General features: G+C 41.3%; 1 protein-coding gene and 2 long non-coding RNA genes across 5 annotated transcripts in view; 2 read left to right on the top strand and 1 right to left on the bottom strand.

The window, feature by feature from the left end:
* The window catches only part of SIK2 (salt inducible kinase 2), a 55274-nt gene that overhangs the window by 18506 nt on the left and 14555 nt on the right, over window positions 1-22213 (top strand). For all 3 annotated transcript variants that reach the window (XM_056322854.1, XM_056322853.1, XM_056322855.1), the window contains exons 4-7: window positions 4405-4566; window positions 17209-17333; window positions 19491-19614; window positions 21657-21877. In XM_056322854.1, coding sequence (XP_056178829.1) covers window positions 4405-4566; window positions 17209-17333; window positions 19491-19614; window positions 21657-21877 — 632 coding nt within the window. The remainder of the gene's footprint in view (window positions 1-4404; window positions 4567-17208; window positions 17334-19490; window positions 19615-21656; window positions 21878-22213) is intronic.
* On the bottom strand, window positions 715-5329 carry LOC130141722 (uncharacterized). The gene is made up of 3 exons (XR_008819144.1): window positions 5263-5329; window positions 3288-3393; window positions 715-3078 (listed from the first exon to the last, which is right to left on the bottom strand). It is a non-coding gene; the product is annotated as an uncharacterized LOC130141722 (long non-coding RNA).
* On the top strand, window positions 7235-8745 carry LOC130141723 (uncharacterized). Its single transcript, XR_008819145.1, has 2 exons — window positions 7235-7278; window positions 8617-8745. It is a non-coding gene; the product is annotated as an uncharacterized LOC130141723 (long non-coding RNA).

Genomic DNA, 22213 nt, shown 5'->3' with positions numbered 1-22213 from the left:
TATAGTAACTAGTAATGCAAAGCGTGCTATAGTTGTGCAAATAAAGATGTAACAATGCTATTACAATTTTATTGATACTTTTCTGAGTGCTTCTCTTGGAAACATGCAGTAACTGATGCACAGTTTAACCAAAGTGACCTTAATTCTGTACTGGATTTTGTTCTACTCATTGGGGAGCCGAAGTAGTGTTCTTTTGTCCTTAGCTCAGACTATACAGAAAGACAGTCTTACAAGTTTTCTAGAGTACTTTCAGAATAAACACTAAGCCTTAAGGAGACGTCTTTGATTGTAAAATGCTCTGTGCTTTCAACGTCAGCTTCTCAGCGTCTTGTGCCTCTTCTAAGTGGAAGTGTCTCCAGAAACGCTCCTACACGAAGGAGACATTCAGACATCTCTTTGATTTCTTAGAGTATTAGTATTTAAGTATGTCTGTACCTGTAAGAGCCTAGTTTTACCTAGCAGTTTGTCCTGGACAATATCATACATGTTTTAAGCAGAGATCCAAAAAGCTGGACTGGAATGGGCTTGAGCAGCTATCTGCTGTGTCCCACACCTGGCAGGATCAGCCACACCATTCTTGGAAATCTCCTTAGAGGGAGAGATTCAGTAACCTAGATAAAGCTATTCAGGATGTGAGTTTTTTTAACTATAAATATTCTTTCTAATGTTTAATATACATTTCTTTAGCTGAAACTCTGATTATTACTGCTTCTGTTAATAGGCATTCATAAAACTAGAAATACAGTGTGTCCCCTAATAAGGGATTATTTGCTTGTTACTAAATTTGAACGGGATGAGCCATGTCTTCACTGCCTTACACTGAACCGGGTTGCTGAAGCGTTGGGGTTGGAAAGGTTTTGTAGAGAATGTCTAGTCCAGCTCTGCAGCTCAAAGCAGGGTCAACCAGAGCAGGTTGCTCAGGACCGTGGATGGAAACTACAATCTCTAGCCAACCTGTTCTAGCACTTGACCACCTGCCCAGAAAAAAACCCCTTTTTCTTAGGTTTAAATTGAATTTCCTGTGTTTCAGTTAGTTCCCGCTTTTTTTTACCCTTTTGCTGGGTGCTTTTGCTGAGAAGAGTCTGGCCTTGTGATCTTCCTCCTGTCGAGTATTTACACACGTAAGATTCCCCTCTGCAGCTTGTCTTCCCCAGGCTGAACACCTGCAGCACTCTCAGCCTCCCCTTGTACAAGCACTCCAGTCCCTTAATCATCTTCATTATCCTTCGCTGTACTCGCTTCGGTGTGTACGTGCCTCTTGAACAGAGCCTTAACGTACCAAATTTTAAAACGCGTACAGATACCCACCTGAAAAAAGGGCCGTATTTTAAATGGAAAGCATTAACCACTGGGTTTGGCAGCCAGTGTCTCTGGAGTCATATGAGGTAAATACCATCTTAGTCTTTCAGTTGCCCACTAAACGAGTGCACTTTGGACTACTGAAAAGGCTGGATGGGAGGCTGCCTTGTGACAAAGGTCCTGCTGCTTTCTGCTGGGGATCCAGCTGAATCTAAGATAACTTCTGGTTTCTATTTTATTATAGAAAAATGAAAAAAACCCTCTCGTAGAAACATCTAACCAGAAAGCGTGACACGAGGCTAAGATTTGTCAAAGGATACGTTTATGAAAGCACGGGTAGCTTTGCTATTTCAGTCTTGCAAGGTACAACAGGATGCTTTCCTCTACGTATCCGCAATAAAAACTGCGGGTTGTGGTCCTTAGCTCCAGAGATGTATAGACGCACATATTCAAACAGTGTCCAGATTCTAGCAGTTGTGGCAGAACGTCTCCAGCAAGTTTCAGCTGTCTCGAAGTGGTTTCTGTAACCTGGGGGCTGGCACGCTGCCTGTATCCCAGCCTTTCCTATTTGCAAGCTAGTTAATGCACAAACAGCATCCTTGCACATACCATCACCTATTTAGATAGGCTGTGGTATGTTTTACTTCTCCAGGAAAGCAGTGTGTTTCAGAATAAATGACCTCTTCTGTGCAGACTGCTAGATTGGTGGAATATTTAAGGCCAGGGTGGTTTGGAAGCTTGAAATATAAAGTCCTGACAGGCTAAAGCCGTAAAAGCAAATGACAGCTTGGATTAATTAACTTGTTTGCTGCATTGCTAACAAATGATGGATTAACAGTTTAAAGAGCTGGCTTGCATTCAGTGTAATTTAGTTTGTGCCTTTGATATCCGACTTCACCTTTATTGTATGATTTGTCAGTCACTTTGTGACTGAATGATATTTAGCTTGCAAATATTATGTTCTCCCCTTACTGCCAGGCTTTTGTTTGTTCTTCTGCATTGCCAAGTTAAACCAGCTGAAAGCAGGTTAAGGCTTAGGTAGGTTAGAAGATCTGAGGATAGTTTTAAGATCCGCAGGTTCCAGAGATCAGGTCTAATGTGCTTTGCTCAAAAATGCCTTTTGAGGGATGCTGAAATGCGTATACTGCAACTGAGGTCTCTAGGCTGCCACTTCAGGTGGTTCAGGAAGCCACCTTTGTGCTCGCAGAATGTGCTTGGGAGGCAGTAGCAGCAGCGCGTGAAATCATTTCAATCCCACCGCAAGTGAAACAAAAATTAAGTTGCCTCGGTAATGGGATGTAGACCTTTTTCCTAAATGATCCCCCTATAAAACGTCTTTGAAATAAGCTTGTTTTACTAAGCGTATTAAGAAGATGGTGTATTAAGGCTTGCATTTGTTTATTTAAATCATACAAGTGAAAATATAATTCAGAAGTCGTTTGGATTATCAAGATGATACTGTCTGGAGCACTTAATGACAGTGCAGTCTAGTGACCCAGGTGGCAGTGGAGAACTCTCCATGTGTAAGAATGGAAGGTCAATGAAGTGGTCAGGTTTATACAGTCTGACAACAAATACTTTCTTTTTCACGTTTGTCTGAGTATTTGCAAAAATCCTCGTGGTTGGTGGGTGGGTCTGTGCCCCCCTCTTCCTGAACAACTTATTTCTTTGTCCTTATCTGTAGTAACAATGAAGCAGAAGTACACCATGGGGGAAGTTTCACTGGACATGTGTTTTCAGGTTTTACATTGTGCTTAATGGGAGCTGCTCAGGTCCTCTCTGCATATCATGAAGAAAGCAGAAAAGCTCAAATAAAAACGTTGCAAGCACCTATAAAGCCTGTGAATGGTATTTTATTAAAGATAAAACAACCACAACTTAACAAGGCCAGGTATTCTGCTTTGGCATTGTATTGGGCAAGATGATCCTTTTTGGGTTACTGAGGTTACCTGACTAGCTCAGAAGAGATGATTAATCATTTTACTTACGGATTTTGTCAGAGATTCTTCTAAACAAACAGAAGTGTAGGCTCAAAACCTCCATTACGTCACGTTCACTTTTCAACTTGCCGAAGCAGCTGTTTTAACCTGTTAACTGAATTCAGACAGAAATGTTGGTGTCAGCTGGTCTATAAATGATGATTCCTGTTCGTGGGGCTTTCTCTATACGTGGTAATTAGGAGGGTCTGGCGGCAGCTTCAGCAGTTTAGTTCTTGTTCGCTGTTTTTTGTTTAACTTCACTACGAGTTGTGATGCAGCAAGCGGTTGGAGATTGCTCCATGTGTACATACGCTCAGCCCTTGCCTGTGGTAACTGTATACAATATATATATGCGTTTGCTGCACTTTGGCCATTAACTGCATTCTTTGTAGGATGCTGAAGGCAATTCTGAAACCATCCTGACAGTTGATTCTTTGATTTTATGCCTTGTAAGAGAAAGAATAGAATTGGCTGTAGAAGCTGTTTCTGTCAAGACTCACACAGCTGCTGCTTTGCTTGTTTTTGTTCCTGAGGATAAATGAAGTCTTCGGGTTCAGAGCTATCATTTGTTTCAGGGCCAACGTTAGTTTTCACAACATAATCAAATATGAAAATAAAATGTTCTTTCTGCTTGCGATGCGATGAAGACAAAAGAGAGGTCTTGTGGATACCCTGTGTGGGTACTTGTTTTATTTCTAGAGAAAAAATACTTAAGAGCTACCATGCAGCCTCTGTTGAGGCTTCAGAGGGAGAAGTGTGGCATGAAGTCTGTGTGAACTGGTAAGAGGCTAAAGCTTAAAGTACCCCATGATGGTGAAGCCAGTTATTTATTCCATGTATTCCCCACTCCACAGGAGTTGTGCTATATGAAAATGTTTATCAGAATAGTCAGGCAACTATAAAAGAACAGAGTAGACTTTCATTACTCAGCAGTGTGGGTTTTTGTTGTTTGTTTGTTTGTTTTTCATTCTTTTGGAGGGGAGGAGAGGAGAATAATGGGTTGGAAACGGATCAGCTGAAATGCTTTTTGAGTTTCCTAGTGCTAATTATTTGAGAGGAATCATTTTTAGTTTCAGGGTTGTTGCTTGCTGCCTAATCCATTTAAACCTGCTTTTTTTTTTAACAGATTACCTCGCCAGCCATGGCCGTCTAAGTGAGTCTGAGGCCAGGCGCAAATTCTGGCAAATCCTCTCAGCAGTGGAGTATTGCCATGGTCGAAAGATTGTTCACCGTGACCTGAAGGCTGAAAATCTTTTGCTTGACAACAACATGAACATCAAAATAGCAGGTACTCAGAACGTAGATGATAGTCAGTTACACCTTATTTCTATGAAGTTGCCGCTACCCAATTTATCCTGCTGTGCTTAAGGTACAAAAAATCAGAGTGGTAACACATGTAATATTTTTGCATTACGGATATCATAGTATATGTAGCTGAAATAATTCCTAGATTAGCTCTATTATACTTCCAGGAAAAAGGAAATAATTTTTAGAGTTATAGCCATTTTTTGTGGGTGTCATAACATGTCTATAATGCTGCCAGATGTTCAGGTTAAAACAGAGTTAATCAAATAACTTCTTTCAACATTAGAAAAACTCAAAATGGAAGCTTATTGATTTTTTTCGTTTTGCATGCATGATTTCATTTTAATTATAAATTTAGACACAGCAGATGTTGCTAGCAATGGAAATCATTTTGGCAGTTGTCAACTCATTACAATTTCACGAATCCTTCCATACTGACTTTAGCCCAGCGACACTTGAAATGGGAAAGCTAGATGACATCTTGACTTGGAGGACTGTTGAAATTCAGTCATCAGTAGTATGGGAGCAGGAAAAGAAGGCCAGCTGCTGTAAAAGCTGGTTTGTCTAGGAGTAAGCTTGCTAGATCTGAGAAGGAAGTGTGAATAGATCGCCAATCAGGCTGAGAAAGGTAAAGTGATAAAATATTCCTGCGTTGTAGATCACTGCTGGATTGTTTTACCCTTGAATTTCCTCTGGCATTTCTGAAATGGATGAACTGCAAAAGTATCTTGATCTCTTGTGCTTTCTGTAAGGATAAAATTACAGAAAAGTGTTAAATGTGCCAGCAGCTCTCTAAAGGTGCGCTCCTTTTTGTCTACTGAGTACAGAGACATGTCCTTATATTTTTAAAGGAAAACACCTGTTTTAACTGGTTAACATCTGTATCGCAAAGATTCACCCTTTCTCTGCAATACTACAGCAAACATTGGGAAGGCTAGGTAATTACTTCTGGGGATTAACTTCACCTTCAGGAAGTATCTTTTAAATCTTTTCAAGTCGTGTTTATCAGAATGGGGAATCTATACCAACTTTTAAAATCAGCACTCACCTTTGAGATGAAAATTCCTGCTCAAGAAATAGTTTTATCCTCTTTAAATTTAGAGAAAAGGAACCCATAGTCGTTGCTGTTAAACCCACCCCCACACCCCAAAAAAACCAATAACCAATAGGTTATCTTTGCTTATGAGATGCCATACTGATGGACTAAGAAGGATTTCTTATCAATGTATGTATTAACGGAGTAGCTTACCCAGATCCTGGGTGTGTTTGTTGCTTTGGTATTGACCTTTTAGTTTTAGGTGTATATTTAAAACATTCGTTTTGTCATTTTTAGCACCAGCTTTCCACCTCTAGCATCTTTTTCACTTGGTTTAAGAGTTTACAGAAAGGTTAAGTAACAGGTAAATTAAAACTGAGGAAGAGGAAAATACACCTATGTGAGTTCCAGAACCGTGGTCTTCATAGAGTATTAGGCTACTGTTTGTTATTAAATCTGAATGTTAGGCTGTATCTTTGGCAGAAGGAAAAGTGTGAAAAAGAGATTCTCTGAAGCTAGAGAGGGAAGCCTATTCATCTGATCTTTGGCATGTTCTCTGTATTTCATGGCTCTTCAGCATCTCAGTGTGGGAATTTTACAGCAGGTTCATAAAAACTGTAAAAACTGTTATTTAACACTTCATATAAATTAATAGCAGAGGCTTTGCAGTATTTTTTTTTTTTTTCATTTCATTCGATAGTAAACTGTTTATGGTTATCTTTTAATTTTCTGTATACTCTGTTGTGGGCTTTCGTAATAAATTGTAAAAATACTAAAAGCTACCATCAGATGAAGTTAAAACGGGTTCGTAACTGTTGTAGCAGGAAGATGCAGTTCTGTTTTAATAAAGTTCTTATTTAGGGCATTTGATAGCTGAAGAAAGCTAAAGAAACAGTTTGGGATGGAGATGCTGTCTGGACTCTATAACAAAGCAGCCCAAATGTAGTAACTGATAGCATTGAGATCGAATTGGTGGTGATGTCTCAAAATTCTGAAAACCAATAGGGCCACCAGCACTGTTGGGTCACAGCTGTTGGTAATAAATCTGTGAAAAATCTGACAGTGAAATAGTTTTGGTACTTGGAGCTTTAATCTAGCGGGTTCATCAGTACTACCATTTGTAGTATTTGTACTTCTCTTGTTTCTGATTTCAAACTTGTGTTTATTTCTAGCAGCTACTGACAATCATAGCATCTGGAAATTTATGACTGATATAAATTGTATTTACCAGGACAATGTATGGCTGCAGTAAATAATGTGTCCAAGGGCTGCAAGTCACATGGACCCCACTTACTATGAGTAACTGAACCAAATATAAGGGAATTCTTGTGCTGTTGTTCATCTGTGCTTTTTCTCGCCTTCTGATCTGCCACTCTTCTCTGTTCTCACCACCACATTCTGTCCCTTCTAATTTCTCTTCCTCCACATCAGTTCTGCACTGCAGCTTGTCACGTTCAGCCTGGCAGTTTTTCAGAACTCCTCAGGAGCCTCAGCTGTGCTGGAGCAGGGCCATATTCAGAGGTATTCCTTCCATGGATGCCCTCAGCAGTGTGGGGATGCAAGTTCCCTGCCTCCCCGAACACTGGAGTGCAAGGATGACACAGGCTCACAAAAACACTACTTCAAAGGCATCTCAGGAGACGTGTTAACCAAAGAAAGGTTAGAGACATGAACTGTTCTGTTGCAGGGAATTTCAATGAAGAGGTTCTCCAGGGACTCAAATAAAAGCACAGATAAATGGTAGTTACTAGGTTTCCATCATCTGCTTCTGTCTCTTTCCTCCTCTTAGCTGCTCTCGTGCTCTGCCTCTGTATTGCCGAAAGTTAATTACGGGTGGTCTGTATGTAAACGATCACGTGAACTGGCAGCAATTCAGATGGTCTGATTCCTTCATGTACCTTTGTCAAGCTTTATCAGATTGATGGCAACTCCTGTGTTGAGCCTTGGTGATAAAGTAGCTGGAGGAAAGTTATGGCTGCTAGAAACTTTGTAGTGATTTGTGCAGAGTCAGTTATTTTATTTTTCTCTGTAAAGGAGATGGAGGATGAATTCCACGGAATGGTTTATCTGTGATTTTGGAGTTTGCTGCTGCCCTGAGAACAGTCTTTTCCAGTGGTTCATATTCTTCATGCTTCATTTATCAAACTGGAAGAACAAAAGGCAGCCAGGATCCCAAGTCAGATAGCTGGAATTACTCTCTAATTTGAATTACTCTAGCAATTAAAAAACAGCACAGTAACCGATGAATTACTTTGATAGAAAGCTCTGCAGTGTCAGTGTTTGCATCGGGCCCATGCACTATGTGCGGGGCTATCCCTTCCTATCACTCCAAGCAGATATGAAATCCACATAGATACTCATGGTCACTCCAGGCTCTTCCTAACTTCCAGGGGACCTCTTGATTCATTTTGATGCTTCTAAGACTTTGATAAAAGCTTTTACTCTTAAAGAGTACAACATCTCTTTGTCAAATACAGAAACATGCATAAAGTTAGCTATGTATTTCAGCTACCAGGAGAATAAACCAAGATTCAAAAATAAGTGTTCCTAAAACTGAAAGCTGATGAGACTGCCACATTTTATGCTTAAACAAGGAGGCTGGGCTGAAATTTACTGCTCTAAAAGGAAGAGGATGGATGAAATTCAGTGGATATTTCATTTTTTTCAATCTTAGTAACTGGACAAGAAACAGAGGATGCGCAGAGATTGTGAGCTGAGGGCTTTGATAATCTGTTATTTCTAGAAGATACTAGGTAGTTGGGAGCAAAAGCCTCGAACTTAAATTTTAGCCTGAGTTAACATAAAAGAAGGTATAAATCAGATCCGATGTCCACTGCGAGAGCTGCAGCTGAAGAATGCCATACCAGGCAGTCTGCATCAGGTTTGACATCGAATTTGTTTTCAGGACTAGAGGTAAACCTTTGTTCTTTTCAAAGTTATTGCCTGTAGGTAACTGGATTGCTCATGTACCCTTTACATTTTGCTGTTTTTTTGAAGGGATCACAGGGACTGGATTTCAGTTACTGGTCACTGATGCACTGTGCTGTCATCCAATAAAACTTGCTCATTGTCTGTACAGTGGAACATCTGTGCATTTGTGAAAATTAAATACAGCTTTGAATTGAAGATGGAATAGTGAGCTTCTCTCTGCATACTTCCTGCCCCACAAAACTACCAGATTAAGATGCCTTATAGATGCCTGCAGAAATCATGCCATCCTGATGGTAAAGCTACTGTGTTCGAACCAGATCAGGTAGGAGAGACTGTTATTTTGAAGTAGGTTGTAGTGCTGGTTCGTCTTGCTGGTGGACAGTAAAATATGCATTGACGTCAGAACTGGCTGATCAGCATTCAGTTCATGAAGTGGGTCAGGTTTGTTTCGAACACACTCATACCTTTCCTTTATCAGCACCTCTCTCCCCATTATCTCCTTTCTCATATTACTGTTATAACAAAAGATCCATGTGGCTCTATGAAGCCAGGCAGATTGAATTCTGTTGGTAATTTTAGAAGAATGGATTAATTATAGCTCTGAAGCTAGTATCCCTTCTGAAGGATTTTTTTGAGGTAAAAATTCGAGGCTACCTCAGATTGCTAGATGCACAGCAGAAGTTGCAGTGGCTCTGGCAGGGAGCTTCCATTTCTCAAATTGCAAATGGGTCTGAAATCTTTGTTTCCATTTTTAACAGGAAAACAGATTCCATTTAAATGATGTATGTTCAAAAAATTATACCTTCTAAATTCAAGATTATTCTAAAGGGGGTAATGAGATTGAGAAACAAAATACCGCAAATGTTGAGAGCCAATATTTGCAGATTGCACAAACACAGAGTTTATTCAACTGAACACAATGCTGCAAATGATCGTATTTTTTTAACGTGCCGATTCAGGCAAATGTTAAGAAGATCACTCCATTATATAATCTCAGTCCTCTGGTAATAAGTCCAATTTCAGTCCTTTTAGAATTCTGTGGCTGGCACATGGTTTGTTGAGGGCTGGCACACTTTTCCCTTAAACATCAGTATGTTCTTAAAATCCGTTTCTCTGGAATGAGAAATCTTAACAGTGCTCTCAGGTTAAAAGCTATTACCTTTGATCCAGAGTTATTATGGTAGACCAACAATTGCAAAGTAGATACAAGACAGAGGAGGGAAGAGAGAGAATGAGACACTAGTGATTGTTTTGTGCTTAATTGAATCGTGGTCATTCTAACGCTCCAAAAAGTGGGACAACTAAACTGACAGTGCAATAATTAAAAATTAAGGAACCCCACTGGACCAAGCATCCAATATCCTATCTAAATCCTGAAGTGTTTCTTCGAAATGGTTTTCATGGATGCTATTAATTCTTGAGTTCTTAAGAAATGGTTTAACATCATTTGAAGACACAAGTATAGAAAGCATAATGGAAACAAAAAGAGGTAGCCATAATAATGTATGTACCCTGAGAAATAATGCCGATTTCCCTGCACTGGTAATTATTTTGTCCAAAAATAGAATAGAATTGGGTTTCTAAAGATAAGAGCAGATTGCTGAAATATGCCACACTGTGTTTAAGTCTTACGTTACATGAAAAAGTCCTGTATGAATTAGTAGGTATCCGGCTCTTACTGTGCTTTTTTATGCTATTTTTTGCTATTTGCAAAATATATTTATGCTATTTGCATGCTAATTTTTTCAGCACAAATTCATAACTGAAGGATACTGGTGTTCCTTGCCCATGAAAAAGGAAAGAAGTTGAACTTTTAGAACTGCCTATCAAAGACAGAATGAAGGAACCATTTTTCCAGGTTCCTAAGGCACACGCTCCTCGACAAGGCGCTCGGAGTCATGAGGAATTCTGTGCTGGGTCAGGTCCGTCTAGCAGTGACAGGGAGAGTATGCCAGGCTGGCCATCTTCTGCAGCCTGTTCCCCTTGTGCTTTCCCCACCCCCAAGCCCCAGCAGCTAGTATCGTGTTAGTCCTTATACAGCGTGCATCCTTGCCTACTGCTTCTAGTATCAGTTTATAGACCAAAAGGATTTCAGGGATTTGCTTAATAAAACTTAAATCATCTGGCTGTACACAAGACCATCAGATACAAGCCAACTGCTGCTGTTCGACCCAGGCAAGCCTTGTCTTGACAGTGTAAGTTCTATAATTTTATTGCTCAGATAGGGAGCAAAGGTAACGTAAGGATCATGCCATTCAGTTCTAAGATGTCCTTGCTCTTCAGCCACTTTTGGTAACCATAAATAAAACTATCATGTGTTGTGAAAATAAGCTTGTAAAGATAATAGTAAAAACCAAGAAATCCTAATTCTAACATAAACCTGAAGCACCTCTTACACTGATCAGTGATACTTAAAGACTCTGTTCTGTTTTTTCTGTTCAGATTTTCTCACGTTTCTTTTTGAAGTGGCTTCCACATGTTCACATTCGCTCTAAATCCAGTCTGGATGGGCAGAAGAGTTTCACTTTCTTAGGAACTGAAATCTTAGGTATTTCCAAGCAGGTCATGCTTTCTATAGCTGTGCTTATAAATATACATACAAGTACTTGTGAATCAGATACAAAGGTTTATGAGGGTAGCACCTGAGTAGCAGCTGCCGTTCAGAGATAAAGATTGATATTTATCTGCAGTACTAAGAGGATGTTGAAAATCTGACAAACTCAAGATAATTGAAGGGAGAGATCAGATTTAATGACACCTACACGGATGGCAAAATGCTTCTGAGAGAAGAAATCACTTCATGTCTCCTGAAGTATTGTCCAGGTTGCTAAGCCCGTGTGAAGAAAAATCTCCTCAAAGAGAATAAAAAACAATTCACAGCAAGTCTCGCTGTAATAGGAAAAAGGCAGGTGACATACAGTGACTGGGTTTTTTTTGGTAGAATATTCTGTTGTTTCCCCCCTCTGTTATTACAGCTGAAGTTGCACTTGTTTCAGAACTGGAGGAGGATGTAAAAGGCAGGGTCTGTGGATGTTGCATTCAGTGTCTCCTGTGTAGATTTGGAACCTGAGTTGACCTTGGCTGTTTGCACCTCCGGAGTATGGTGACATGCCAGGATGCCATTGCATAATTGTCCGTGCAACTGTTGGGCGTTCTGTGTGCTTGCAGGGCATGACACTTAGGGATTTTGCGTGTGGGCTGACCTTCAAATAGTCTTTCTGGCATCGTAGCCTTCGGACTGATAGGCAGTGCGGCTCTCCCTTGATTAGGGACAAATCCCAAATGTTCATTGCTGTGAGACCGGGTATCTGATTTTCGGACTTTGAGCTCATACCTTGGACTGATGTTGGAGATTTAACCTCTTGAGGGTTCCACCTGTACCAGATATTTACAGTAGTGTAAGCTGTTCTCTTGTAACGAGGTATGTTAATTACCTGGGATACAATATTAATTGAGGGACACGGGGTTAAAAGGGTAGATGAAGCTTAAATATTTGTCCTTTTAAGTTTCCATTCTGATTGTTGACAATGCAAAAACAGATGAGGCATAAGAGTCTCAAGTGTCATCAGAAAAATGACAGCTCATCATTACCAGTCAGATACCTAAATCTTTAAGGGCCTAGAGTAATTGTTGATCCGATTTAATCACTGTTTCAAGCAAACTCAGTCATTTGTATTTGGACTAGAGTTTCTCTTCATAAAAGTCCTCAGATTTTCTGGTCAGATTTTTAAAGTAATCAATCCACCAAATACTCCTGTGCTGCCCTAGAAGATGATTCTAAATCAAATGTTAAGTTAAATCATGAAATGTAACAGTTCTGAAGTTATTTATGCCCCAGAGCCCCTTTACCAAGCAGTTTGCTCAACTCCGAAGGCTCTGATCATCATCTTTCTTCAGCATGTTCTTATTAATTGTTTCTTCCAATCTGAAGCCACGGGCTGTAGCTCCTTGTTTGTCACCAGGATCACTTCAGCCCATCTGATGTCAGATAAGCCCTGGAGGCCTAGTCTCCAAGGAAAGATAACAAGGCTATCTAATGACCAAATCAGCTTTCCAAGAACAGAGATTTACTTGTTCGGCACAAAAGAGTTTTGGGGAGGAAGAAGAGAAGGATATTAGACATGTACCTTGTGTGAATGCAAATAATGGGTATGGTTAGTTTGAGATGAGAAGTGAAAAGGATTAGTCCTACAACTGTGAGTGGCACTGGCGAGCTCCACGGGTTGCACTACTGTAAGCAGATCCTATTCATGGAACGTTAAGGACATGAATCTTTGCAGTGTTTTTGTTGCAGAGGAATTGGCGTGTCGATTTTCTACTGACCTTAACACATTGCTGTTACTGTTAGCCCTTTATAATGACCTTGCAAATCCCATCCCGCAGGTATTTTGAACTTCCCAGAGAAGGGCAGGAATATTCTATTTCATACTCTCTCTGCTGCATATTGGAAGTGGGCGTCTCAAAATTACTCCTGTGGTTTAGGCTTTTATCTGCACCCAAGGGTTCCCGCAGGGAACGGTGCAGTTCGTGTTCGTGTGACTGCCCGCTGTCTCTGGGAATATGTCCTGTGTAGCTGCACTGAGGCACTTTGGGATCACTTCCAGGACAGATACAGAGACAGCGATGAAGTATGTGCAGAGTACTGGACTGTATAGTTACGACCGAGGGAAAAACACGAGGCCAATGTTTACAAAAGGAAATGAGACTTGGAGCTTCCCCATATACCCCGACGTATTTGAGAGACTGGACTGAGATGTGCCCAGAGCATGTGAATACGCACTAAAGGTGGCAGAAAGTTTACAGCAGAATTACAGCATCAAACTCCAGGCTATGGAAATGTTGAGGCAAAAGTTTTCAGCAGAGAGTGACCGGTTTCTGTTGGCTGTTCAGGGGATGGCCAGGCACTTCAGTTACGCTTGGCCCTGGCCTGCATCAGGCACTGATTTGTCACTTGAATTTGGGCTAGTCTGTTAACTTTTCTGTTCCAGCATCCTCACCTGTGAAACTGGTACGCTCCCTAAACGGCCTGCTAAGAGGGACATGTTCCATAATCAATACCTTGAAATTCCTAAATACAAAGGGCTGCTTTGTGCATGTTGCGGAACTTTTTTAAAGATGCATTATTGTTTTTTTGTGGAAGAACCCCACTGAGAACTGCTCTAAGTGAGGTTAGACGTTTGTATCACTTGATTTGGCCGTTCCTTCAGGATTACCACAAGTGGGCTTTAGAAAAAGGAAGGATAAAATGAGGACAGAATGACGTTGTGTGTGTGTGTGTGTGTGTAACTGTGGCTGATCTACAGTTACCAGTTGCTTATCTGAATGAAATGGACCCCCAACACAAGGTATGTAAAAAAGGCCAGTTTACTATATAAATGCCCCCCAGTAATATTGCTGCTAAATGGAATAGTGACTGGTTTTATTACCTTAGAGTGCATGTTACCCACTGTAGAGATTTCCATACTGAGAGCTGGATGGTTGCATCATCTTCATTTGCTATTATTCCTAACTAGTACATTTCATTAAAGACTACTAAAAATACCTGCTTGTGGTAGTGGTACCGTTCAACACAGGGGAGAGTCAGCAGATGATGCAGTAAGGAAGCAGAGGTGAGGAAGGCAATGAAGAGGTATTTTTTGTAATAAAAATTGCCCAGTGGTACACAAAGACTTGGAATCTCTTAAGTCTTGTAGACTCCTTGCTGAAGTCTCTAGTGACCTTGTAGTTAAAAAGAATTAATGAAAGGAGTCAAAAGGCCTGTGAGATCGTGCTGTTTGCGTACGTTTCCCAGACAACTTTTGAACCTGTTGCTTGCCCGTGACCAAATTTGACAGACAGCAGGAGCCTCAAAAGGCAAAACCGTTCCTGCAGGTTCACATATAGGTGTTAAAGGAGTGGGCAGGATGTCTTACCTGTGCAAATAGTTGCAGAAGGAGCCCTGAAAATTATCAGAAGGATGGAACACCTCTCTCCTGTGAGGACAGGCTGAGAGAATTCGAGTTGTTCAGCCTGGAGAAGGCTCCAGGGACACTTTATTGCAGCCTTTCAGTACTTAGATGGGGACAAACCTTCTAGCAGGACCTGTTGCAACAGGACAAGGGGTAATGGTTTTAAACTAAAAGAGGGTAGGTTTAGACTCGATATAAAGAAGACATCTTTTACCACAAAGGTGTTCAAACATGGGAACAGGTTGCCCAGAGAGGTGGTAGGTGCAGCATCCCTGGAAACATTCAAGTTCAGGGTTGAACCTGACCCAGCTGAAGATGGCCCTGCCTAACGCAGCAGGGTTGGACTAGGTGACCTTTAAAGGTCCCTCCCAACATAGACTATTCTATGATTCTGTACCTTATTACATGCTAAGGAAAATCTTGGAAAACAGAAGAAAAACAAATGCTCTAAAAGCCTCTTTGGTTCTGGTGTTGCTGAAACTGCTTCTTCTACCTATGTTCATTTTTTATGTATGTCGCAGGAAGAGTTCTATTTAAAGAACTGCTGGAGCTCTTGTGTCCTTGTTAGGAAAGGAACCAAATAACTTCACTGTTCAGCTTAGTATAAGTAGTCTGAATCAGTTTCCATACTGCTTCTCTAAAACAACTCAAGGTTAACTTTATCGAAGCCTGGTACGTTTTTGTTTGGTATCTCTGTATTGCTTTGATTCTGAGGGTTCTCTTGTGGTTTTATAGCTCATGATGTATGGCGAGAGAGCCAGGCAAAGCTATACAAATAGAAGTAAATGCAATGGTACCAGCAGTGCCTGTACTGTGTCTGCTAACCACAGTGTTTATCAGTTTTGCTATCTGCTGATCAGCACCGCCTCGTATTAACATACCTCTGAGGTATTCAGCGCTTGATACTACTAAATCAACAGCCTGATTACTGTTTATCAACACTGCTGACATTCACAGGATTCCTCGAGTCACACCAGCGTGCAGTATTATTCCGTAGGAGCCTGGTTAGCTACGAGGGTAAAAGCATTGTCACCTTCAGAAAAAAAAAACCAAACACCTTCTGTAACCTTCTACTGCATACTCTGCTCCAGCGTGGAAAAAGTGGCAGGGAACAGTTGAATCATTGTTCACGCAGGAGCCGACCAGCGACAAATACACAGTGTTGCTGTGCTTGACAGTCTGCGTCGCACTTGCCAACACTCCATCCTGTACTTCCTTTGGAGGTACAGCTGACCAGTCAGTGAATTGAAGCCAGTTTGCCTAAAAGCCTGAAATCCAAAGAATACATGTCCCTGTTACCAGATCGCTCCCTTTTGAGAACTTCTTTGCTTTAGTATTGACAGTATTTGTTGTCGCAGAGCACGTACAGGGTGGTCTGCAGTGCCGGTGGAATAGAGGACTAAGCAGTACAGGGGGTAATGCTGGGAGCAGCAGGGAGAAATGTCGGCTTCGTTGCATTGCATGGGAAAATTCCACTAGTCTTCAGCAGAATGAGTATTTTGATTCCTGGTGTGAGCAGGTGTATCCAAACACTGTGCTCCAGACACTTCCCTGAAGGCCTGATGAATACAAACCTTCTGTGTCAGTACTGTGAAGCGTCACGGGAAGGAGTGTACTCGGAATGGGTATCTGCGGTGGATGCAGGAGGGGTTATTAGGATCCCAGCAGGAAAAGTAAAGAACGCTAAAACAAACGATGCATGAACTAAGCAAAGGGAGCTAGAGTGGTGGCAGGGTGTAAGGGGAACTGGAGGATCTGGGCTGTGAAGAGCTCCAAAGACCCTGGTAAGAGTGGAGTGGAAGGCAGGAGAGCTACAGATCGGAGCTCCAGGGAGTGGTAGCAGCCACTTGAAATTCTGCTTTTGGAAAAGAATCCGTTTCAGTTCAGTCATGAAGCCAGCTTCCTCAATATTAATGTTGTTTGCTGTATTGTTCTAGGAAAAAAAAAAAAAAAAGCAACCTGAGAGAGCAGCACCAGAGGAAGCTAAAAAAACCCAACAATTGCATTGGACTCTTACCTGACTTCGGGTCTCTCTGCAATGTGGTTGTCATTTTGCTTTTCACTACTGGATTACTACAAATGGTGACTTAAGTCCCATGGCACCTGCTTCTGGTCCCATATTAAGCCATAAAAAGAAACATTTAAAAGAACTGCTTAGTTGTGGAACAGTAAATTTCAGTTTTAGATTGAAAGGGCTGTAGACAATCCTAGTAGCAGGGTTTCCTTCCTAGCAGAAGGCTTTGTGTTTTCCCATGCTTGTTGCTTTTGGCAGAGTTCCTTCTTCCCATCTCCAAAGTTGATGCTTTTTGTTGTCAACATTTACCGTCTGTTCAAGGCTAGAGAACACCTAAAGAAAACTCAGGAAATTCAATACTGAATCTCTTGGCAAGTAAATAAGTTCATTTGTATGTTGAATTTTAGTGATAGATGTTTAGAAAATTGGATTTAACAAACTGATGGAAGTTTACTCAAAACTCCTACAGGTTGTAAAGTTTTGCAGAGTGTTGTAGTAATTATGTAGTTGTCATGAAAATAGCAGTAGAGGACATGCAGCATCCCAATAAATATTTCCAGTGGGAGTACTGATAAAAGGATTTGTGATAGAGCCTGTCATGAATGAAAGTGAGCTTTCAGGCCTAGTCCATGCATATAATTTTATTTTGTCATGCAACTGGAGTTTGGAGTGACTTTCCCCTTAATTTCTCAACAGATTTTGGATTTGGAAATTTCTATAAGAATGGTGAGCCTCTGACGACATGGTGTGGAAGCCCACCATATGCAGCCCCCGAAGTCTTTGAAGGACAGCAGTATGAGGGACCCCAGCTGGATATCTGGGTATCGTTACTCTTTTTTTAACTGGATTCAAGTCAACTTCCAGGAAGCTGGAATAAAGGAGTCATCTTTGATTTTTCTTAAGCTGCCAACAAGATGTTCCTCTTCAGCTTTATTTCTCGAGTGTCATAAAATGCCTCTTAACATTGAATGGAATTGAAGTTACCCATCCAGGTGGCTATTAAATGTATGCTCTAGGAGTACGTTAGTCCTCTAGAGGAAAAACTGTAGCTCCTCCAAAAGCTCTCCTGACTGAATGCATGAACTGTGCTTTTTTCAGTGCATTTAGTTTTCAGTGTTAAGTGGGAATTGAACTTGTAAGGCTCTAAGTTCTTGATGAGGTTAAAGGGACTCTGAGCCACTGAAACACGGGAGAGGTGATGACTGCTTTGCTCTTTGAGCTGGAAACAAGCACATTTGTGTTGAGCTGGAAACAAGCACATTTGTGTCACAAATGTTTCTACTGCAGGCAGCTGCATGGTTTTGAACCGGTGTGTCTCCGGGTGTACTACTCTGATGGGAGAGGATAGAGGATGCAACTCACATTCTTAGACAATGGAAAAGGGACTAAAATGAACTGACAAGTTCTGTGCACCCGTCGTGCATTGTCAGAGACTGCCTTTCATTCCTGATCTGCTTTCTTTGGGGTTTTTTTGTTTGCTTGGTTTTTAATGTTAGTGTTCTGCTATGTACGATGACAGATCCATATCCTAAAGCAGCAGGGACTGTACAATTTGAGTTTGCAGTGATACTGCTGCGCACAGCGTAACAACACGGGCACTGACATTTTGGTCAGAGCCTGTAATACAAGCAGGGCAGTTCGTAGCAAGCCATCTTTCAGCTGCTAATCTAGCTTAAATTATTCTAATTGCATTAACAAATGAAAACTATGCTTCTAGATACACGTATTTGTGTGTATGTATGTATCTATATATACATATATATGTAGCTAGATAGATTTTTTTTTTTAAAAAAAAAAAGGCTACAGCCTTTCTGAACCTTCAGTGACTGGTAAATAAATGTACAGCAGACCTCTGCCATGCTTACTGTTTCAAATAGCACAGGCACTTCTTGAATGTCAGAAGTGAATCTCTGAACTTTGGTAAATATTCTTTAAAATATGTAATATCCTAAATTGTCAACAGAATCTGCCTGTCTACAAAGAGAAGCGCACATGTGTTTATACTTAAAATAAACACCATCTTCGCTCATCTTCTGAGATTAGTTAAGGACTCTGTATCTCTCTGCAACATCCAGTCACGGAATAGGTCTGCTGAAATTGCTAAGCTTGCAGGACGGATGCACCCATCCACGGTTCAGGTTTTGGCAGGTTAAGGAAGGAAGAAAGCAACTTTTAAAAATACGTATTTAATTATAAAATCTTTACGTACTTACGAAGTTTTGAGGTGAATGGTGAATGCCTGCTTTTTCCTCGAAGTCCAGTGCTGTGGCTATCTATGCCAACTGATTGGCGTGAGGGTCTGGTGTGGTTGTTTCGTCTAGTGTGGCGCTGTATTTTTTTGGCATATACTGCAAGACTATTTCCACTCCCGGTGCCGATTAACTTGCATGCTTTCAAAAATGAGTCTGGCAGTTGGAGGAGAGCTTTTGCCCAGATTGTCTCCTTTGCTCATATTAAATAATCCCTTGTGCTTAGCACCGCACACAGCAGTGCAGAATTATTAGCTGGCGTTCCCCTGGAGATGACTTTACCAGTGTGCCTCTTACCCAGGCTTTAGCGAATCGGTAGATGTGAAAGGTTACAGTTTGTAATTTTGAGTGGCTGATGTCTGAGGTTTGTTTTCATTCAAACAACACTGAGATGAATAAAAACTATCCCTAATTCTGACCTGAAGTTGGGGCTCACTTTTCAGGTATCATTCAGTCATCTGCATGGAGCTTCCTGCTAGCAGCCACAGTCTCTAACCCATTACCCTCCAGCTTACCTGCTTACCAGCACAAGGTACTGCAAGCCTGGCCGTTTTGGGTTAGCCGAGGGTTCTTAATGTTTAGGGATCTTCACAAATCCGACTCCTTTTTGTATACATTTGCTGTTTCTGCAGAACGTAATTTTAATTTTTTTCTGTGACAGGATTTGGCTAGCCAACCTCAGAGCCTTTGCTTGTAGCTTGAAAAATGAAATTGTTTTCTTTCTTACAGAGCATGGGTGTAGTTCTTTATGTTTTGGTCTGTGGAGCATTACCTTTTGATGGACCAACACTCCCCATACTGAGGCAACGAGTTCTGGAAGGAAGGTTCAGGATCCCTTATTTTATGTCAGAAGGTAACAGCGTGTCCTCTTACACTCTTGGTGTGGTAAAGCTTGAGTAAATTCTAGAGTAGTTGCAGCTGCAATACAGCAAAGGGTGGTGGATCTGCACGCTAGATTATGGTATGGCAGACTGTTCGTCTTGCAAAGAAGCACAAATAAGCCCAGGTGAGGTGTGTGCCCTTGCAGTTGGGCTGCTGCAAGGCAAACCAACCCATTTTTCCCTGTGCAATACGTGGAGATTGCAGTGCCCATGGGCAGGGAGAGTCAAAGGGGAAGCTGAAGGAGCTCTCATCCCACTGTGAACAGAAATACAGGGATGCAGGGGGAGAGGCACGCTGGTGTTGCAGTTAGCTTTTGTCCTGCAAGGCCATACACATTTTAATACGGAAAGAAAATATGATGAGAGCGGTATCTCTGTCAAACCTAAGTTGTGGATTGAGTGTTTCCTGGGTTTTGACCGCATCTGCTAAACAAAAAAAAAAAAAAAAAAATGCCAGGTTCTCGTTGTCATGATTGTGGCACTCCCATCTGTGACAGAGATCTCTCCCTCAGTTGCACTGTCTGGTGGGTTTCACTCCCCCTCATGCCTGTTCAGACGAGAACAAGTGGGGCCGTTTTTACACAGGGTTTGATGCCGTCCTTCAGCTTCCCTATATTAAAGGCTCTCTAAACCAGATTACTTCAAAGCAACCCTCCTGAATCAAGTCCTCTTTCAATATACCACCCTCTGTGGTTTGGGTTTTTTTTTTTTTTAAAGGGAATGAAAAATCTGTTTTTCAGTCCTGTTGTTAAGGGTTCTGTGGTATAAAACATGCTGGTCTTCCCCTTTCTCATTCTCCTGCACCCCACCTCTGAAAATAGCCACTACAGCGCAGCTATAGTGCACTTGATTGCTTTTAGCAATACTATTACAGCATCACGGCAGCCCCTTGGCATCCTGGGCACATTTTTGGGGCTGGCACTGAACTCTGTTGTGTTTCTGTGACTTTGCTGACATGGGTATGCAAGCTAGATCCAGGTACCTTTGTGTGAGCTGTGATGGTTGCTGTGACTGCAGCGCAGATCAGCTGTTTCACAAGCTGTTTGCTGCTCCCCTTGCTGATCACAGGGTGAGGCAGAGTGGGGAAGGGTGTGCCTCTTAGCAAAACTGTAGAAACAAGAGAGATAAACAAGAATAAATAGCCAGAAATATCTCTCTAAATGATTTGTCGTAACTACCTGAACAGACTGACTTGTAACAACTGTACTGTAGCCATGTTCGTCAGCTAGAAAAGCATGGCAGACTGATAATAAGCTCCCTTAAAAGAACTTACACTGACTTCCTATTATATGCAAACTGCATGTTCATCTCCCGTGCCCTCATCTTCCAAAAACCAACCGAGATCTGAATTCAAAAGTGATGGTTTTAATGCTGTCCAGCACATAGTAGTCAGAAAGCAGCAATGGCTTGGTGTGTTCAGAATTATTCTGGCACCTGAAGCTACTGATTGTGCTTTGGTCGTGGAGTTAAAGTAGATAAACCTGCAGACCCACTGGCTACTATTCACAGAAACGTTATTTTTACCTTTGTTTTTGTGACCACTAGGGTGGAAATAAAAAACAATAAAAAAAAAAATCCAGACACTAACCCTAGTTTTGCCAACCCCTTGTTTTATGAGCCTGGACAAGCTATTTCCAGCTGTGCTGGAGAAGGATGCTAACTACTCTCCACCACACTGCACAGAGGTTGGTTGAAGCTTTATCAGTTAATGTTAGCACCATACTTAGAACAGCATAGGCGGCTTTAAAGAGGTATTAAATCTTACTATTACCCTCAGGTGGGAGCTGTGTAGAAGGAATGGCATCGTTAAGCATACCTTGCATTTAAAGAAGCTGGGGTTTTGTCCTTCTTAATGGGACTTTTAATCTTGTTTTGAGAGATTGTTTTAGCCTTCAGGAAATGTACTTAGGGCAGAAGTAAAGCAGTTTCCTGTTGTCGTGCTCCGTGTTGGTAGGTCTCAGGTGAACAGATCCAAGCGCCACTTGGGGTTGGTAATTGTTTTTTTTGCCAACAGAGTGTGAACATCTGATTAGAAGAATGTTGGTCCTAGACCCATCCAAACGCTTAACTATTGCTCAGATTAAGGAGCACAAGTGGATGCTCATAGAAGTTCCTGCACAGAGACCTATCCTTTATCCACCAGGAGAGGAGAATGAGCCTTCCATTGGAGAGTATAATGAGCAGGTCTTACGGCTAATGCACAGCCTTGGAATAGACCAACAGAAAACTATTGAGGTAAAATAGATCCAAACAGATATTTGTGCCTGGGGGGAAAGTCTCCTTTTTGTCTTTATGACTAGAACTCGTTACCTGAGTTGTTTGCAACATTCTGTATTTCAACAGATGGGGGGGGGATCCACAAAACTGCTGGTATACTTCACCTGGCCAGACCCTAACAAGGGCAAACATTTTAAATATGCTGAAATTAACTTAATTTTGAACTTCTAAGAGGGTGGAAAATGAAATTCAAAAAGAAGCATAAAAGCAGAATGTCTCTGTCTAATCCCAAATCATGGTTCTTACCAAACATAAATGCCAGCTATGGAGTTAACACAATGTCCTTTAGGATGG

The sequence above is a fragment of the Falco biarmicus genome, chromosome 20 (assembly GCF_023638135.1).
Source record: "Falco biarmicus isolate bFalBia1 chromosome 20, bFalBia1.pri, whole genome shotgun sequence".
Classification (NCBI taxonomy): Eukaryota; Metazoa; Chordata; class Aves; order Falconiformes; family Falconidae; genus Falco; species Falco biarmicus.
The sequence above is the reverse complement of the archived record's forward strand: the minus strand, read 5'-3'. Positions and strand labels throughout refer to the sequence as shown.